The sequence below is a fragment of the Malus sylvestris genome, chromosome 8 (genome assembly GCF_916048215.2).
Source record: "Malus sylvestris chromosome 8, drMalSylv7.2, whole genome shotgun sequence".
NCBI classification, from domain to species: Eukaryota; Viridiplantae; Streptophyta; class Magnoliopsida; order Rosales; family Rosaceae; genus Malus; species Malus sylvestris.
In genome coordinates, this window is record NC_062267.1 from 27,898,970 (window position 1) to 27,918,066 (window position 19,097).

Consider the following 19,097-nt stretch of genomic DNA (forward strand, 5'->3'; position numbering starts at 1 on the left):
ATATTATGATTATAGTATAACGTTTGAGTATAGAAGGGATTCTAATGGGAAGTCTCAAGGCCTATATCTAAGGCCCTACAAAGGCACCTATTTGGGTTCATTCTGCTCTGCGGGCTTGGATAATCAGAAGTATAATGATTATAACACTTCTGCAAACAATAAAACAGACATCATATATTCGAGTACTGGGTTAGTTCTTGATCGGAAGCCTCAAGGCCTACACCTAAGGCCCCACAAAGGCACCTGTCATAACTAACATGACCTCTCGAGTATATGTGCAACTAAACCTCAACATCCATTTTACATCTGTCATGCGAAAGATGGCAGTGGCACGCCTAAGCACTTAAAAATTAATCTTGATTGTGAGCCCCAAGGCCTACACCTAAGGCCCCACAAAGGCACATTTCAAAGTTAACTCTGTCATTCTCTTTCAGCCTTACCCGACAAGCCCGTCAGTGAAGTAGAAGCCCGACAGAAAGCATCAATCGGCGCCAACCTCTCGGGGAGCTGTGTGCTCGTCGGCTAGGAGACATCCTGACAGAAATTCTAGCCACGAACAGATTCAACAATCAGCTTTTCTTCCTTGCCCTTTCTAAAATTACCCTTCTTTTTGGAGCTCTTCCCCATTTTCTCTACTTCTTTCATTGGGGACAAAACGCAAACACGTGACCTGCAGCCAATAGAGAAAGGAAATGAAGGAACGCCGATCAATTCAATCAACTGACAATCACGAACACCCACACCCACTGCCAGCAGAGATCAGCATGGTCATAAATCCCAACCACACCGCCACTACAGCCGCCAGGGCCGCCACACAAACTACAACCACGACGAGGACAAGACCCGCTGTATCATCTCCTCTTCCTCATAAACTGTAAGCAGCCCAATCCCTTCCAGTTGGACCTAATCAGTTGCTAATCACCAGAAGCGCCATCATCACCTCCAATTGGTTACGATCTAATGGACGGTGAATTTGCTGAACTCCATTTGGCTCCGATTGGTAAAATCTACAAACATGTGTGGCTCTAATCGGTAACATCGAATAAATTGAAGAGGATTTTTTTTTTTTTTTTAACTAAGTGCGTGTAAAAGGTAAAATAAAAATTGCAAAACAAAATTTGGCTGCTTAAAAATAAGCAAGAGTTCATGCTCTCACCCAATAACAATTTGACAAGAGTTTAAGTTGTTAGTTCAATTTTTTTTTTTAGACACTTGTCAAATTGCTAGTGAGTGAGAGTAGGAGCTTCTGCTTATTTTTAAGACAATCTCCAAATGAGATATCAAATTTTGAACATAAAATTTAAATTTGACAGCCTATGTAGCATTTTAACATCTTTTAAAGTTTTATTATCTACCTGATATGTCAAATTATATTCTTATTTTATTATATTATAAAATAAATGATTAAATTAATAAAAACTTAATAAAAGCTATTTAATAATTATAAAATCCGGACCAATCATCATTTCTTTTTAACAAGAGGAGATCGTTCACTTATCTCGATTAAATAAAAGGGAAACGGGTGAACAACAACAACATTAATTGCAATGATGATTAAACCAATAAAAAATTAATAAAAAACATTAATAATTAAGTTAGAAGCTGCTGTCAATTTTGACAGCAACTGTCTTGCTGCCAATCCATGTTATCGCCACATAGGATTTGACATTTCAGTTGGAGAACATTAATGTGGTTTTCTTTTTACTGTTATAGCTTATATAGACATTTTGACATCTCCTTTAGAGATGCTCTAAGCAGCCAAGCTTTGTTCAAATTGGGTGGATAGCATTAATTATTTATTAATATTTATTTTAGATTGAAGATATTGGCACACCTTTCCTTTTCGATCGTCGAATTAAGTGAATTGTAAAAAATCAAAGAGTAGAAATTAACATGATGTGTGAATGAAAATGGTTTGAGCTAAATTTATCTTAACCGCAATTCATCCATAACTTTATTTAATGAAACTAAACGGTACTACACTATTTTTGAAACTGAACATTATTTCTGAAAACTGAACACTAATAATATTGAATATGTCTAGAAACATATACCCTGTTTGTAAGAGGATCCAAACACCGGTAACCCTTGTGAGCCTAGCTGTAACCAATAAACACACACATTTTGCTTTTTGGGTTCCAAGTTTGAAGAGGCAGGGTTTGAACAAGGGAAAACATCTGTGGCCAAAAACCCTGAGTAGTATAATCCGGGGCTCTCAGAAAAACTTGTTCCCATGGAGAAGATGTATAAGCTATAGGCACTTTGTTAATTAGATAGACTACAATAAGGATGGCCTCTAAACCTTGGAAGCAATCAAAAGTGTTCTAGCAGTTTCCACAATATGTCTGTGATTCCTCTTAGCACAACCATTTTGTTGTGGTGTGTATGGACAACTTAATTGTTGTTGAATACCATGAGGGAAAAGATAACTTTTGAACTCAGAACTAATGAATTCATCCCATAAATCAGATCTTATGGTACCAATTTTATTACCAGATAAATTCTCAACTAAAGCTTGAAATTGGACGAAAGTGTGAAACACATCTAATTTATTTTTCAGTGGATACAACCATGTATATTTGGTAAACTCGTCTACAAAGATGACATAAAACCTATAACCACTTGCAGAACATATAAGAGCTGGACCCCAAACATCTGCATGAACAAGCTGTATGATTCTAGAATTGGTACACATAGAATCTTGAAATGGTAATTTGGCACACTTGCCTAAAACACAATTTGAGCAAAGCATTCGCTGCAAGTATTCAAAGATGGAAGAGGTGCCTTTGTTCATAGATTACAAATTCGATCGCTATTGATGAATGTGAGAGCGAGAAACTCCACCAAATGTCGCTCCTTACTGTTTCTCTCTCTCTCTCTCTCTCTCTCTCTCTCTCATATCCTTACAATTTCACTCACCTCGGACTCACACCTCTCTCTCCTCTCCTTTCACTCACCTCTCACTCGTCGAATCTCCTTTCAGCCATCGCAGCCGCCACCGCGAATCAGCTTCCGCCACTGACTCGACTTACCCCTTATCTTATCTACTTTTACTCACCTCCCTCTCGACTCTTCTTTCGGCCATCACCACCACCGCAGTTTACCGAATAATACTGAAAAATTCAAAACAAATCCGAAAATACTGAAATAGGGAATACCAAATTTTGGTTCAGTTTGGTTTTAGGAATCCCGTCCCGAAAAGGGATCGATTCGGTGGTCGGTTTATACTTTTCAGTTCGGCGTTCCGAACCGAACCACCCCAGTGAAAGGACTAGGAGGACTCGTGTCTTGAATTGAATAGGAGGGCCTGCGCTTACGACTAAAACACAGATTGGGCTTTTCTTGGTTCACATATCAATCTTATATTCTGTCATTCTACCAAAATTTCCTAGTAAAGTTTGTAAACAAAAGTTCTAGTTTTTTTTTTTATGAAGGTTTGAACATTAATTTCGACTAGTTGAGATTTGTTAACGTATGAAGGTTTGGACATTAATTTGCAGAAGAAGCAGAAAAGAAGATGAACAACAGAAGAAAAGAAATGAAGGATTGTAGAGGAGAGAGTTGTTTATCATTCACGTTAAGCTCAACTAAATGAGCATTACAAACTTTTTGTCCAAGAGTTGCTACAGAATCTCTCTTAACAGAAAACTAACATAATCTCTCTTAACGGAAAACTAACTGATTTCATCACAAGTATCACCGCTAACTAGCGACTTTGCCACGTCAATAGAATGGGACTCTTCAAGTGGTGGTGGTGGTGGCTGTTGTGTCATCGTCTTCAGCTCCTTACTTTTACTCCACAAAACCATATATAATCCACAGACGATTAAAGCCCCTCCTAATATGCTGCAGTGCATACAAAATATAGAGATATTAATTAAAAAATATTTCTCATGCAGTTTTCTATTTTTCTCCCTTTTAATTTAACCAGAAAAAGGGCATAGTAAATTACCTTCCTAAGTGTAACTTTTCATCTAACAACAACATCGCAGCTAAGGCCACCAGCAAAAGGCCGAGTGGGTTGAAAATTGACACGAACAACGGCCCTCGCATGCGTACACAGCATGCGGTCAGAGTAAGTACCAATCCAGTAGTAACGACTCCCTGCATCATATAAAACACAGGTGTGGAACAGCTCAAGCTATAGTCTTGACAAACTGAGGATGCTAAGCTAAATACAGAGATAAGGCAGGATATGGAGATTAGTCAGTCATATTTACCGAATACAGTGCAGTGAAAAGTTTGATGTCCCAGCCCAACTTCCACTGACTCCAGTCCCTCTCCTTGCAAAGGGCAAAAGCAGTGGACTGGATTGATGCCATGATGGACATCAGGGCCGTACTTGAGTACTGGCAAGGGTAATCCTTAGTCATTTTTGTCTGTATTGTATGTATATACCAAGTTAATTATTAAAACACAATATTAAACAAATCATATGGATTAATTTATGAACGCATGGCTGGTTACTATTATATATATTTTAATTAATTAATTAATTTGAACCTGAAATATCAGCCACAGTGCAAAGGAGATGGTACTGCAGAGTGCTAAGACGGAGCCCAGCAACTGAGTGCGAGTGTTTCTGTGCAAGAAGTGGCTGTTTTTGTGGGAATATTTTCGTAAAAGATTTATGTCCGTCGACCAAATGACAATCTCGTGGCCTTTGTAGAAGGAGAAGATCATTGTCCCTCCTATACAAACCAATGTACCCACAACTTTTGGCCTCACCGCGTGTGTCCCAAGGGCTAACCTCTCCATTCTGAGATTTAATTTTAACCCGAATTTTCATATATATTAGTCTAACTCTGCATGCATATTCGAATCTGAAAATGCCGTTTAATTGATTGATTAATTACTTCTGTACAAGTACGTACCTAAAACATAATGCTATAAGGAACGTGATGACTGGAATAAGGTTATTGAAGGCTACGGTATATGTTGCCGATGTTAAGCCTAAGCTCTCTATATAAAAGTTTTGTGCCATTGTTGACCTGCAATAATTCAACATATACAGAAGTTAAAATAAAAATAAAAGTAAAAATAAAAAGGGATTTTTGAACATTAGTGTGAACACGAAAATTCCTGAAACGAAGGAGACAAGAACAACGTGCACAAACAAATATTTGTATTTTGATGATTTTGGGTTACAATCTCTCTCCAATTTGATCCTCTGATTCGATCTCCGTAAGGTGTTGATTTGTGGATGTTTCGTTGATCCAAGGGCCGTCGAGGCTTGATCTTGGATGAACTGTTGGAAGTTTCTTCAAGGGGCCGTGGGCTTGATCTTCGAATGTGGATTTGAGCGGATCTTCAAAGAGCCGTTGGGGCTTGATCTTGAGGATGAGTGTTTCTTCAAGGGCTGTTGAGGCTTGATCTTGAATAACGGTGATGAGCGGATCTTCAAGTGCTTTTGGGCTTGATCTTGAAGAACAGTGATGAACGGATCTTCAAGGGCTTTTGGGCTTGATCTTGAAGAACTGTTGCTTGTTGATCCAAGGGCCGTGGGGGCTTGATCTTAGGATGAACCGTTGTGTGGATGATTGTTAATCCAAAGGGACGTTGGGGCTTAATTTTTGAAGAACGATGAACGAAGAACGAATAACACTTTCTTCAAGGACCGTCGGGGTTTGATCTTGAATTGGTGGATGATTGTTGATCCAAAGGGCCGTTGGGGCTTGATCTTGGAAGAATGATGAACGAAGAACGAAGAACACTTTCTTCAAGGGCCGTCGGGGCTTGATCTTGAATTAGTGGATAATTGTTGATCCAAAGGGCTGTTTGGGCTTGATCTTAGGATGAACGAAGAACGAAGAACGAAGAGAGCTTTCTTGATTCTTCGGGAACCTGGATGCTTGAGAGCTTCGGAGTTTCAGAGCTTCACGAATTTTGCCTAATGATTTTGGTTCCTTATCCTTTCCCAAATGAATGAAATGGGCTTGTATTTATAGAATTTTCCAAGGCCTAATTTTGAATATAATATCCCAGATGAAATAAGTCGTTTCTGCCAGGTGTTGACACGTGTCTTGTTTGATGACTTTTCCAACTCATTTCAATTTTTCGTCGAGTCACACGCTACGTGTAAAATTTATGTAATATATGAGCGTTGACACTTTGATTTATCGGTCAACATTTATTTACTGAAATTTCGATGTCTACAAATGCCCCTACTTCAAGGCGCGTTGTATACATGTGCTTGTCGCGTGTAGGAGATGCGTTTTGAAGTCCCTTATTGTAGATGTCGATCCAAGGGCCATCGAGGCTTGATCTTGAATTGGGCTGGAAATTTCTTCAAGGGCCGTTGAGGCTTGATCTTGAATTGGGCTTGAGATTTCTTCAAGGGCCGTTGAGGCTTGTTCTTGAACTTTTGTTTGAAATTTCTTCAAGGGCCGTCGAGGCTTAATCTTGAAGGTTGAAATTGGACCACAAGGAGCTTCATGTGGTAGATGATCTTTGGCTTTGGTAGTGGATAAATCGGCACGTATTTGTTTTTTTGCGCTTTGTTGACTTTCCACAGCTTTGATCTTGAACTGGGTTGGAGGATTTTCTGGATTCCTCCAATTGTTGATTTTCCACAGCTTATTCTTGAACTAGGTTTTGATTCAAGGGTGGTAGACACTTGATCTTGAATCGGACTTGTGATTTCCTCCAGGGCCGTCGAGGCTTGATCTTGAATTTGGCTGGAAACTTCTTCAAAGGCCGTTGAGGCTTGATTCTTGAAGGTTGACTCGAACACATGACAAGCAGGCACGAGGTGAAGGTGACGACTTATTACTCTGTTCAATCTTTCTAATTCACACCTGAGCAGTTTGGTCAACGGTATGATCTTCAATATTGATGAGCTCTTCTTCCAGTTGGTGACTTGATCTTTAAGGATTTGATTCAAGGGTGGTGAATCGGCACGTGCAGCCCACAACGCCTAGTAAGTCGACCCAAGAATTTGAAGGTCAAAACGAGTTCATCGTCCAGAGTGATTGCAACCCTGATGATATGAGATACTTTTGATTTTGAAGAAGTAGCGGATGAATCGGCACGTGCTTTGTTTCACTTGTCTCCACATGCTTCAAGGTATCATTTTCATTTCCTTTATCTGTTCCTCAGACAGATGTGGCATCTTTTCGAGTTCCTCATCTCAGACTCCTTCTGCTGAGTTGACTGTGCAGGCTGCATTCTTCTCTGCTTGTTTCTTCTGCACGTTATCTTCACGTGCTGCAAGGTATCATTTTCACTTGCCTTATCTGTTCTTCAGGCAGATATGGCAGCTTCTTTGGAAGTACAACAGCAGTGGGAGACGAGTACTCGAGAGCAGTGCTAGGTAGGCAATCAGGGAAAGGTTCCAAGCAGTCGGTTCCTTACCCGAGTTTGAGTAGAGGTTCCGGCATATTGTTTTCTTTATCCTTGTCTTTGTAGGTAAGAACAAAGACAAAGGAAAGGACAGGGAAAAAGCATGATATGAGATACTCTTACTTTCTACCCTGGTGATATGAGATACTTTTGCTTTGGAGTCATTTGCTTGCAGAGGTACCCCAAAGAATAAGGAACACGGAGTGACTTGAAAGGCTTCGTTGGGAAATCATTTTTGGAGATGAAAAAAGGTTCTGTATGTCTGCCTTGCTATGGAAGGTGAAGGTGGACAGTTATAGGAAGTTCTTTAATACCTGTAGAGGTACTATTCTTTCACTCGTGTCGGCAACTATTGAGTGATTGATCAGTATAGCTTCATGCGCTTTTCTTCTTCATCAGAAATCTTCGACAAATTGTCCGTAATTTTCACCAAGCTGAGTGTGCATGTGACAGGTGTTGACGCGGTTGAAAAAAAACTGGCGCCTCTTCAATATCTGGGATCGGTGCTTCGACAAATTGCCCGTGATTTCCGCAAAGCTGAGTTTGCGTGTGACGAGTGTTGACGAGGCTAAAAAGACTGGCGCCTCTTCGATATCTGGGATCGGCGCTTCGACAAATTGCCCGTGATTTCTGCAAAGCTGAGTTTGCGCGTGACGGGTGCTGACGCGTCTGGAAAAGCAAGATGCTTCTCCGATTTTTGAGCTTGCCTCTTTGATTTTTTGAATTGGCCTCTTCGAATTCTGAGCTCACCTCTTCGATCTCTGAAATCCCGTCGAGTGTTGATTTTTATAGAGGCACGCAGTTCGTTTCAAAGCACACTTGAATTTTCGCTTGTAGAAACTCCCTTCTTGCACTTCTAAGATCTTAATTTGTCCGACCTCTTCTTTCTTCAACACCTTTGAAAATGTCTGGACCCTCCGACCGTCGTTTTGATTTGAACCTTGGTGAAGAGGTAGTCCCGCCTTCTCCAGACAACATATGGCACCCATCCTTCATATCCCTTACTGGTCCTCTTACCGTTGGGGATTCGATGATGAAGAATGATATGACCGCTGCGGTGGTGGCCCGGAACCTTGTCACTCCCAAAGATAACAGACTACTTTCCAAACGGTCTGATGAGTTGGCTGTTAAGGATTCTCTGGCTCTTAGTGTGCAGTGTGCAGGTTCTGTGTCTAATATGGCCCAACGCCTATTTGCTCGAACCCGTCAAGTTGAATCATTGGCGGCAGAAGTGATGAGTCTCAAACAGGAGATTAGAGGGCTCAAGCATGAGAATAAACAGTTGCACATGCTTGCACATAACTATGCTACAAACATGAAGAGGAAGATTGGCCAAATGCAGGAATCTGACGGTCAGATTTTACTTGATCATTAGAGGTTTGTGGGTTTGTTCCAACAACATTTGCCTTCGTCTTCTGGGGCTGTACCGCGTAATGAAGCGCCAAATGATCAACCTCTGATGCCTCCTCCTCCTGGGGTTCCGCCGAGTGTTGAGGCGCTGAGTGAGCAACCTTCGTGAAGGCTTTCTCTTTTTTTTTATGTATTTATTTTTTAATTTTACTCATGTATATGTTCGCTTTGTAATTTTCCAAAGAAATCAATAAACGAGCTTTGTTTCATTTAGTGTACATTTTTTTTTTGCCACGTACATATATATAATACACACCCACACATATGTGCATACACACACCCACCCTTTTTTTCTGGTGGTGTTCAGATTCACCATCCCTAAAAATATATATATTATTATATTATATTTTTTTTCTTTTTTTCAGAATGGTGCCTGATGCACCTCTTCTTTCTTCTTTACAATAATTATGTCGCCCTTTTTTTTTTTTTTGCCACGTACATATATATAATACACACTCACACATATGTGCATACGCACACCCACCCTTTTTTTCTTTTGCTTTTTTTGGTGGTGTTCAGATTCACCATCCTTAAAAAAAATATATATTATTATATATTATTATTATATTATTTTTTTTTCTTTTTTTCAGAATGGTGCCTGATGCACCTCTTCTTTCTTCTTTGCAATAATTATGTCGCCCTTTTATTTTTTTTGGATGGTGCCTGATGCACCGAAAGCTTTATAACTCTTTTTTTTTTCTTTTTTTTTTTGCATGGTGCTGTCCACCAAGATTTCACCATTTTTTTTTTTAATATCATTTCTTCTTCTTTCCATATTGGTTTGTCTCCTTTCTTCCAGTGTCTGAATTATTTGGGGTTGAGTGCTCCAACATAATTAGTGGGGAATTTTGCTTTCTCTGTAATGGGTTTGGGATCCTTCAATTTTTTTATTGCCAAAGTTTCAAAAGGAACCACCCTCTATGCCGCTGCTGTTCGGACTAAGGGGGCCACAATTCTTTATTGCTGAAAATGGGAGCCACCCTCCACATTGTGGCCGATAGAAGCATGATTCTGAAGGTGTGCAGCATAGTGCAGTGGGTATGACTCCTTTTAAATATATATATTTATATATTGGTGCTCTGCAAGGTGAAGCCAGGAGCTTGAGGCTGAGGAGAAGGTTGTCGGTGCATTTGCAGGGATGACAGCAGCTGGCATAGCAGAACTGGACGATCGGACACGAGTAGAGGTGAGGTTAACAGCTCTTGCTGAACTATCAATCACATTGTTGCCCGGTATTGTAGAACCATATGTATCAGTGACATCTGGCCTGGAAAAAGCAATGGAGTGTCCAACAGTTGATGAAGTTTTCCCCGTCATGGCCTTTCTTTCCTCTTCCACATTAGAGGAATCCCCTCCTCCGGTTTTTTTTTTCTTCTGGAACACGATAATTCTCCTTCTGTTGTGCAGTTTGCGCAGCCATGTACTGATAGTTGTGCCTAGCAACATCTGGAAGGCTCTGGAGAAATGCATGATTCATTGATGTTAGGTCAATGCCAGGAGCAACGGTAGCACCATTTAAGGAAGCAAAAGACATGGCGAAAGTTTGGGATACTTCAACCCCAGCCTTTGAACCCTGTAGCTGCTGCTGCTGCTTCTTTTCACTACCACTTGCACCTGTTGCACCGCTGACACTTACAATTGAAGGACGTGTCATCAAAGCAAAGTTTGGCGGGTGTATTGGCATTGCAAAATTCTGACCATAAATACTCATGTTCGCACGAGAGCCATGACTATCAGCAGTTGACGGGCTGTCTTCGCCACCCATTTCAGGTTCAAGTTGACGCGAAGCATGCAGGTTCTGTTGTTGCTGCTGTCGCTGCTGCTGCTGCATAAGGGTTTTTTTCGCACTGCCACAAGTTGATTTGGGAGTTGGGAGGCCCGAGCGAGGAAGAATGAGAGCACGGAAGAGGGCGCTGAACTGCTGGGTTTGTCTCATATTGGGCCGAGAAACTGGCATTAGCATGGGCTGCACATGGCATTTGGGTTGTGTTCCTCAGCTGCTAAGACCTGAGTAGATGGGCTCGCAGATTGGTGACCGTATGGTGGGCCTGCGAATATGTTTGGGTAGATTCGTACCTGGGCTTGCTGGTTTTGGAAAGAAGAGAGTTTTGGACCGGCCAGAAAGACCCTATTTTAATATATATATATATATATATATATATATATATATATTTTTTTTTTTTAATAACATCAAACTTTTAATAAAATCTTTATTCCTTATTTTGATGTGATGAAAGGAATCTTCTAATTTTGAGAAGACAAAGCATGATGCCGGGACCTCACGAAGCTTCCAGAGACGTGGTAGTGCTTGTGTAAGAGACTGCAATAGGGTTTTGCTGTGTAGTGCCTTTTGTTCACAGTCTTTTTCCCTCGGTGGTGCGCTGCCGTGTGGAACTGTGCAAGAGCCCGCAGCGAGACTTCGTTGCGTGATGCCTTTCGGTCACAACTCTCCTCGGTGGTGACGTTGATGTGCACATTGACCTTGGTGCTTGTCGTGGGCTCTTTGCCGTTACTGCTTGGAGTTTGTTCCAGTACGTCATTTTTTACCGTGTGGGGTTGTGCAAAAGACTGCAGCGAGTTTATGCTGTGTAGTGCCTTTTGTTACAACTTTCCTCGGAGGTGACGTTGGTGTGATGCTCACCTTTGTAATACGGCTTTGTAACCAAATCATTCCTTTAAAGAAATAAAGTATTCATATTCTGAACTTGCTTTTTATTCTTCAAAGTGTTTGTGTGTTTTTTTGTTGGTGATGTGACTGTACTTGAAGTTTTGAAGTTTCAAGTTGCCTACGTACCCTTAGTTGAGGAGGGATCAAGTCATGACGTAGTTCAAATGAGCGATGAATTTAACAATGATTTTGATGATGATTTTGCCGTACACAGTTTATGCTCTTGCGGGCCAGGAGCTTTGGTGTCGCCTTTTATGCTCGTGCGGACAAAGAGCGTGTTGTATTGCCTTTTATGCTCATGCAGACCAGGAGCGTGTTGTATTGCCTTTTATGCTCATGCAGACCAGGAGCATTGGTGTTGCCTTTTATGCTCGTGCAGACCAGGAGCGTTGGTGTCACCTTTTATGCTCGTGCGGACAAGGAGCATTGTGCCACGCAGTTTAGGCTCGTGCAGGCAATGAGCCCTGTGTCCTACAATTTAGGCTCATGCGGACAATGAGCTTTGGTTCATGCAGTTTAGGCTCGTGCGAACAATGAGCATTGGTTCGTGCAGTTTAGGCTCGTGCGAACAAAGAGCATTGGTTCGTGCAGTTTAGGCTCGTGCGAACAAGGAGCATTGGTTCGTCAAGCGATCTGAGAGAGTCGTTCCTCGCAATCTTCATAGCAAGGAGCCTTGACTGAGTAGTTGAAAAAGTCTTCTGGGAAGATGTCACGCATCGTGATGGGGATGGATGATCTTCGTGTCAAAGTTTCATTATCTCCAACACTTTCACATTGTTCTGGAGGTGAACAAGAGCTACTTTGCCCCATTTCCCATTGGTGAACTTGTGGAGAAGACATATGCTTCTTGTGCAGTTTTTTCGGAGTGACATAAGTCCATCATTCAACTTCACTCGGCTTGACTGGCATGTTTTTGGAACATGCCCCCAGCGATTGAGGTGAAGATTTTGAGTTGACAGAGCCGGAAGTGACGTCTTCTTCCAGGATTTCGTCTTCTTTGTCTTCTTAGGCCTCCTCTTCAGTGCGGTCCTCTTGGGTTTGTTGCCGTGAAGATTGGCCAGTGTAGATGATGGTGCGCCTCCTTACCTTCAGTGGTCCTTTTGTGTCGACTTCCAAAGTTGCTTGGCACTTCATCCTTGAAGGAATCAAGCTTTGAACATCGTATTTTCCCGCTAGACTGTCGAGCTTTTCTCCCTTTGGCGTTGTCTTCCTGTTTCTAGAAGGCTTCTTAGTTTCTTCAAGTCTGTCCAAAGCCGACCGTTGTGGAGGAGATCTAGCTGTGCCGCTTTGTTTCTTGGGTTTTGATAACCTTTCAAAGACAGACCTTTGCAGTGTTGGCGGCTCAAGCCTTCTGAAGACGGAAGTTTGGTCTCGACCACTGATGCGATCAAGTGCCGAAATTCTAGGTTTTGAACAATTCAGCCTTTCGAAGACTGAAGTTTGAGGGGCGGGTTTAGGCTCATCTTTTGGCCTTGTGGCTTGTGGTCTTGGCTTCCTCGTTTTTTTGTAGGTCGCCGATGTCCACCCTTTCTTATCACCAGTAGATGCATCTTGGTTGCTTGCCCCCGGTGATGGTTGTGTAGGAGGTGTCTTGTGACTTGAACATTGACGGGAATGGTCATGCATGCTTCGGAGAGGCACATGATCAAGTGATCCAAACACGATAGTAGTAGTGTGTGCCGCAACCGTGTCTTCGAGGTCAAGCTCGATTTTCCCTTATTATGCTAGCTTCAGGATGAGATCTTTCAGTACGAAGCACTTTTCCGTTGGATGGCTGATGAAGCGGTGGAATTTACAGTATCTTGGGCTGTCGGTACGATTTATCTCTTCCGGCCGTCTGCACTCAGGCAAACTGATCACCTTATTGTCCAACAGGTCATCCAGCATGGCAACCACATTAGAGTCGGGGAATGGATAAGTCTTCTCCTCAAGCTCCTTCAAAGTGCGTCTACGCATCTCTTGATCACAAAAAGCTTCGGTTTGACTCGCCTTGCCTCGTGTGGAGATTTTGACGGGAGCTGTGTTGACCGTCATTGTTTCTTTGGTGGGTTTCCACGCAGTCTTCTCCAACTTTGGCCCAACAACTTTGTCACTCTTGTAGTCAGCGATTGGTTCTTTCTTCCCATGATGGGTGATGCTTAACTCCATGTCATGGGCGCGAGTGGCCAATTCCTCGAAGGTCCGTGGTTTAATGCCTTGAAGGATGTATTGCAAACCCCATTGCATTCCTTGGATGCACATCTCGATTGAAGAGGTTTCCGAGAGCCTATCTTTACAGTCGAGGCTTAGAGTGCGCCATCTGTTGATGTAGTCAATGACTGGCTCGTCCTTCCACTGCTTTGTGCTCGTTAGCTCTAGCATGCTCACAGTGCGGCGGGTGCTATAGAAGTGGTTGAGGAATTCCTGCTCTAATTGCTCCTAACTGTTGATGGACTCAGGCTCTAGATCCGTGTACCACTCAAAGGCGTTTCCTTTCAGCGAGCGCACAAACTGCTTGGCAAGGTAGTCTCATTCGGTCCCTGCGTTGTTGCAAGTTTCAACAAAGTGGGCAACGTGCTGTTTCGGGTTTCCTTTTCCATCAAACTGCATGAACTTTGGTGGTTGATAACCCCTTGGCATCTTCAGGGCATCAATCTTCTTGGAGTAAGGCTTCGAGTAGAACAATGAGGTATGTGAGCTCCCTTCGTAATGTGCCTTGATGGTGTTGGTGATCATCTTCTGCAGCTGCTGGATAAAAAGAGATCCCATGAGTGCCGCTGCTTGGTCTGGCTCCAGCTTCACATCGTTTTTCTCCACCTGAGGCTCCTCTTCCTCGTCATCTCCTCTCTTTAGTGGATCATTCTCTGGGTAGGGGTTCTCGTCGTCCTGTGGCTCCAGTCGGCTGACGAGTGCAGCGATTTGCAAGTTTTTTTCTTCAACAATCCGTGTTAGCCTTGCGATCGCTTCATTCATTTGAGCCAGTTGTTCTTCGATGGAGGTAACGCTGATGGTCATGACTTGTGCAACCAATAGACGTGACTTTCCTTTAGACATCCAAGATGCTGACGAAGAACGTCGTTGGCTGTTTTGGGATGTCATCTTGTGTGCCTCAGCAGCATGCTTTGGTGCCCTCAGCGAGGTCAGGTTGATGACAGACTCACACCTTCAATACTCCCCTTGCTCTTTTAGCGGCACCAACTTTGAAGTGGCATGTTGAGGAGCGGTTGTGGCACCAATGGATTGTCCATTTGCGGCAGAAGTGCTTAGGATCCTTCCCTCAGTGGTTGCGAGAACGGCTTGTCCCTTGCTTGATGCCATTGACTTTGAGGTGTGTTTGGATTCCTTGAACGGAGAAATAGATGAGAGGTAGAGATAGTCCCACTGGGCGTGCCAAATTTGTGAACACGAAAATTCCCGAAATGAAGGAGACAAGAACAACGTGCACAAACAAATATTTGTATTTTGATGATTTTGGGTTACAATCTCTCTCCAATTTGATCCTCTGATTCGATCTCCGTAAGGTGTTGATTTGTGGATGTTTCGTTGATCCAAGGGCCGTCGAGGCTTGATCTTGGATGAACTGTTGGAAGTTTCTTCAAGGGGCCGTGGGCTTGATCTTCGAAGGTGGATTTGAGCGGATCTTCAAAGAGTCGTTGGGGCTTGATCTTGGGGATGAGTGTTTCTTCAAGGGCTGTTGAGGCTTGATCTTGAATAACGGTGATGAGCGGATCTTCAAGGGCTTTTGGGCTTGATCTTGAAGAATTGTTGCTTGTTGATCCAAGGGCCGTGGGGGCTTGATCTTAGGATGAACCGTTGTGTGGATGATTGTTAATCCAAAGGGCCGTTGGGGCTTGATCTTTGAAGAACGATGAATGAAGAACGAATAACACTTTCTTCAAGGGCCGTCGGGGCTTGATCTTGAATTGGTGGATGATTGTTGATCCAAAGGGCCGTTGGGGCTTGATTTTGGAAGAACGATGAACGAAGAACGAAGAACACTTTCTTCAAGGGCCGTCGAGGCTTGATCTTGAATTAGTGGATAATTGTTGATCCAAAAGGCTGTTTGGGCTTGATCTTAGGATGAACGATGAACGAAGAACGAAGAACGAAGAGAGCTTTCTTGATTCTTCGGGAACCTGGATGCTTGAGAGCTTCGGAGTTTCAGAGCTTCAGAGCTTCACGAATTTTGCCTAATGATTTTGGTTCCTTCTCCTTTCCCAAATGAATGAAATGGGCTTGTATTTATAGAATTTTCCAAGGCCTAATTTTGAATATAATATCCCAGATGAAATAAGTCGTTTCTGCAAGGTGTTGACACGTGTCCTGTTTGATGACTTTTCCAACTCATTTAAATTTTTCGTCGAGTCACACGTTATGTGTAAAATTTATGTAATACATGAGCGTTGACACTTTGATTTATCGGTCAACATTTATTTACCGAAATTTCGATGTCTACAATTAGTTCTTGCAAAAGATTAAAATCTTAAAAAAAAAATCTAGTGCTAGATTACATATTCAATTTATTCCCTTATAGTGTACTTTTATCAAAATTTATATTCAATTTTTGTTATTTAATGTGTATTTTTATTTAATCTCTCCACATTAAAATTTAATTTTATTAATATGCACATATTTAGTTCTTTAATTATAAATGAACATAAATGAGAAAATATTAAAATAAATATGTGATACAAAAATATATAAATACATAAGTGTACATAAATGATTATGCTGAAATATATAAAATTGACTTTTTTTTTGTACCGAAATATTTGTACCTACATGATTGTACCAAAATATATTATAATGAACCTAAATGTATTATATTGAATTAATGTACCTAAATGTCAATACTAAAATGTACGTACCAAAATATAGTATATTGAATTAATGTACCTAAAAGTCAATACTCAAATGAGGGGTATTAGGTTCGAATCTCGTGGATGGCGTATTCAATACCAAATTAAGTTGTCTATTGTGTGACTTAGTTGAACCCCCCCCCCCCCGGGCATTTGTGTAAAATATATCGTTGTACTAAAAAAAATCTCAAATGTGTGTACCAAAATGTACGTACCGAAATGCATGTATATGTTTGTATCGATGAATTAATGTACCTATATGTTTGTCTCGATGGATATACTAAAATATTCAAATGTATTAATGTACCTAAATGAAGAACATACAAAATTGTTATCGGATTATATATTATAAAAAATAAAAAAAATTAGTTGTCTAAATGTAGACATGGACATTAAAATATATTATGATAAATTAAATGAAAATTAAATTTAAATGTAATTAATACATTAAAATAGGAATAAAGAGATAAATAAAATATCAAAATATAACTAATAAATGAGATGATTAAATGTACTAGGACTAAAATTGGATTTTAATCTTACACAAGGTTATAGTCTAAAACTCATCTTTTTTAAGGATTAAAATGAAATTTTCTAAAATAAAAATTGAAGAGAAATACACTAATTATAACTAAAACCATTGTTTTAAAATCTCCGTCTAAATGCTAAGCAGCTGGTCACTGCCCCGATTAGTCTCTAGGCTTTTGTAAATTAAGAAACTATGTCTAGTCCAGCTTAGGCGTCCGCCTAGCCCGCCTACATCGCGACTCTCACTTAGACGAAAAATCAATAGCCTTCAGTTTGTATTTGAATTTTTCAATAAAATATAAAAACTTGTTGAATACTTGGATGAACACTCATTATATGTTTGTTCCCTATGTTTTCAATATGTTCTAATACTTTATAATTTATATGACATTTTATTTTGCAATTTATATATTTCAATGTAATTATGTGCGTTTTTTAAGTATAAATATGAATTTATTTATAAATATATAATACATTTACTTAAATCTGCTTAGTCCACCAAGGCTCCGCCTAGCTGTCTAGTCGCTAGGCCTCAGCTTGCCACATGACTAGCGCCCAACTTCTTCTATAACCTTGACTAAAACACATCAAACTAAACTTATGTTAGAAATTCTTGTTTATCTCGGAGGTATTTATAAAAGAACAAAAAATAAAATATCATGCTTGGAAATATAAAATAACCTAAAAAAGAGTAGGATATGTGATTAATAAACAAGCACAAAAGGGAAATCAATAACTTTTGAATATGTTTTAGCATTCTTACCCCAATAATCCGGAGATAAAACCTTGAAACGGGATACCTAAGGTAAGTTTGGGCCTCATCCTGTTATTTTATAAGTTAAATAAGAATAGTTAGCTAAATGAGAGAGAGAGAGAGAGAGAGAGAGAGAGAGAGAGAGAGAGAGAGAGAGAGAGCATATTATCATACATTAATTTCGAAGAGATCGATCATGATCATTGACGAACCTTTCAAATATAAGGGCAAGAGGAAGCATAAGGGCTGCAGAAAACATGTTACGGTAGGCAACGAGGATGGTGAAATTCATTCCAACCTCTGCTACCAGTTTGTAAGATATATTCATCCCTACATATGACGCCTGAACCACCACCATCATCATCACTGGCTTCAACCCTTGCACTATACTAGTACTGCAATACATCAGTTTCTGCCCCATCGTCTCTCTCTCTCTCTCTCTCTCTCTCTCTCCAAGACATCCTGCTAACCCAACCGAGTTTCAAATCCTTTCTACGTTTCCGAAAAGAGAGTAATTGGACTCGTGAGAACTAGCTAGCTAGCGCTGAGGAAGCATAACATCCAGTAACCACAGTTATTTCTACTTTTCCAGTGTCAGACCACTTGTAGTGTTTTTTTGAGAAAAAGGTGGAAGAGCGTCAATCGGTGCGTCCTTCACTTCCAAAGCCTTCGTCTTTGCCCATTTTGCACTTCTCTTCTGCATATTCATTGAAGTAATAGGAAAAAGTACAACACTTTATATGGTCCTCAACAAAAACCATGTAAAGTGAATTCCTTTTTAAAGATTGCGCGTGTATATTGAGGATAGGGTTCAATATTAAGTGTCGGACCACTTGTACTGTTGAAAGAACCATGCAAAGTGAATTCTTCTTAAAGATTGTGCGTGTATACCGACGGTCACAGTTATTTCTACGACGTGTAACAACTCTCTAGTTTTTCGTAGTATCATATTAAAGTTTCGTAGATTACAGGAAGGTTTCATAGATTTTTGTGATGGATGGATTGTCAACTCGTCCATTTTCCAATCTTAATGTTTGAACTGGTGAACTATGATAATTTGAAGAGTAAATTGTAGCAATGGTCCCTCAACTTTAACATAATTGGAGCTCTGGTCCCTCAACTAAAAATCTATTACCATTAATCCCTCAATTCATCAAAACGTGCAGTTATGATCATTTTCATCAACTCCATATAAGAACTTCCATCAAAATGAATCACGTGTCAAGCATGTGAGGCTAAATTAAGGGGCAAATATGAAAAATCAAATAAGAACAACTGTATCAATGATCGCTTAACTTTAATTCAACAAGAGAAATGGTCCCTCAATTTTAACCCAATTGGAGCAATGATGCCTCAACTTTAACCTAATTGTAGCAATGGTCCTTCCAATGACTCATTCTGACAAAATTTTGACAAAGTTGACTAAAATGACCATGCTACACATTTTGATGAGTTGAAGGATCAATGGTAATGAATTTTTAGTTGAGGGAACGTTACTCCAATTTGATTAAAGTTGAGAAACCATTGCTACATTTTACTCTAATTTAATTGGGGTTTT

At 40.6% G+C, this 19,097-nt stretch overlaps 1 protein-coding gene across 1 annotated transcript; it reads right to left on the minus strand.

Annotated features, from left to right (window-relative positions):
- Positions 1–3,546: 3,546 nt before the first annotated feature.
- LOC126631164 (WAT1-related protein At1g25270-like) lies at positions 3,547–18,262 on the minus strand. The gene is made up of 7 exons (XM_050301320.1): positions 17,752–18,262; positions 17,549–17,608; positions 4,875–4,991; positions 4,504–4,759; positions 4,221–4,379; positions 3,953–4,104; positions 3,547–3,846 (listed from the first exon to the last, which is right to left on the minus strand). The coding sequence occupies exons 1-7, from the start codon at positions 17,958–17,960 to the stop codon at positions 3,675–3,677; spliced, it is 1,125 nt and encodes a 374-aa protein (XP_050157277.1). The 5' UTR covers positions 17,961–18,262; the 3' UTR covers positions 3,547–3,674.
- Positions 18,263–19,097: the final 835 nt, after the last annotated feature.

What these genes read in the sequence shown, in the direction of transcription:
- LOC126631164 (XM_050301320.1), bottom strand. Translation starts at nt 17,960, where the DNA reads ATGGGGCAGAAACTGATGTATTGCAGTACTAGTATAGTGCAAGGGTTG. An exon ending in CTTATAGCATTATGTTTTAG is followed by an intron (nt 4,760 to 4,874) that starts GTACGTACTTGT and finishes ATTAAATCTCAG; the next exon opens with AATGGAGAGGTTAGCCCTTG. An exon ending in TTTTCACTGCACTGTATTCG is followed by an intron (nt 4,105 to 4,220) that starts GTAAATATGACT and finishes TATATGATGCAG; the next exon opens with GGAGTCGTTACTACTGGATT.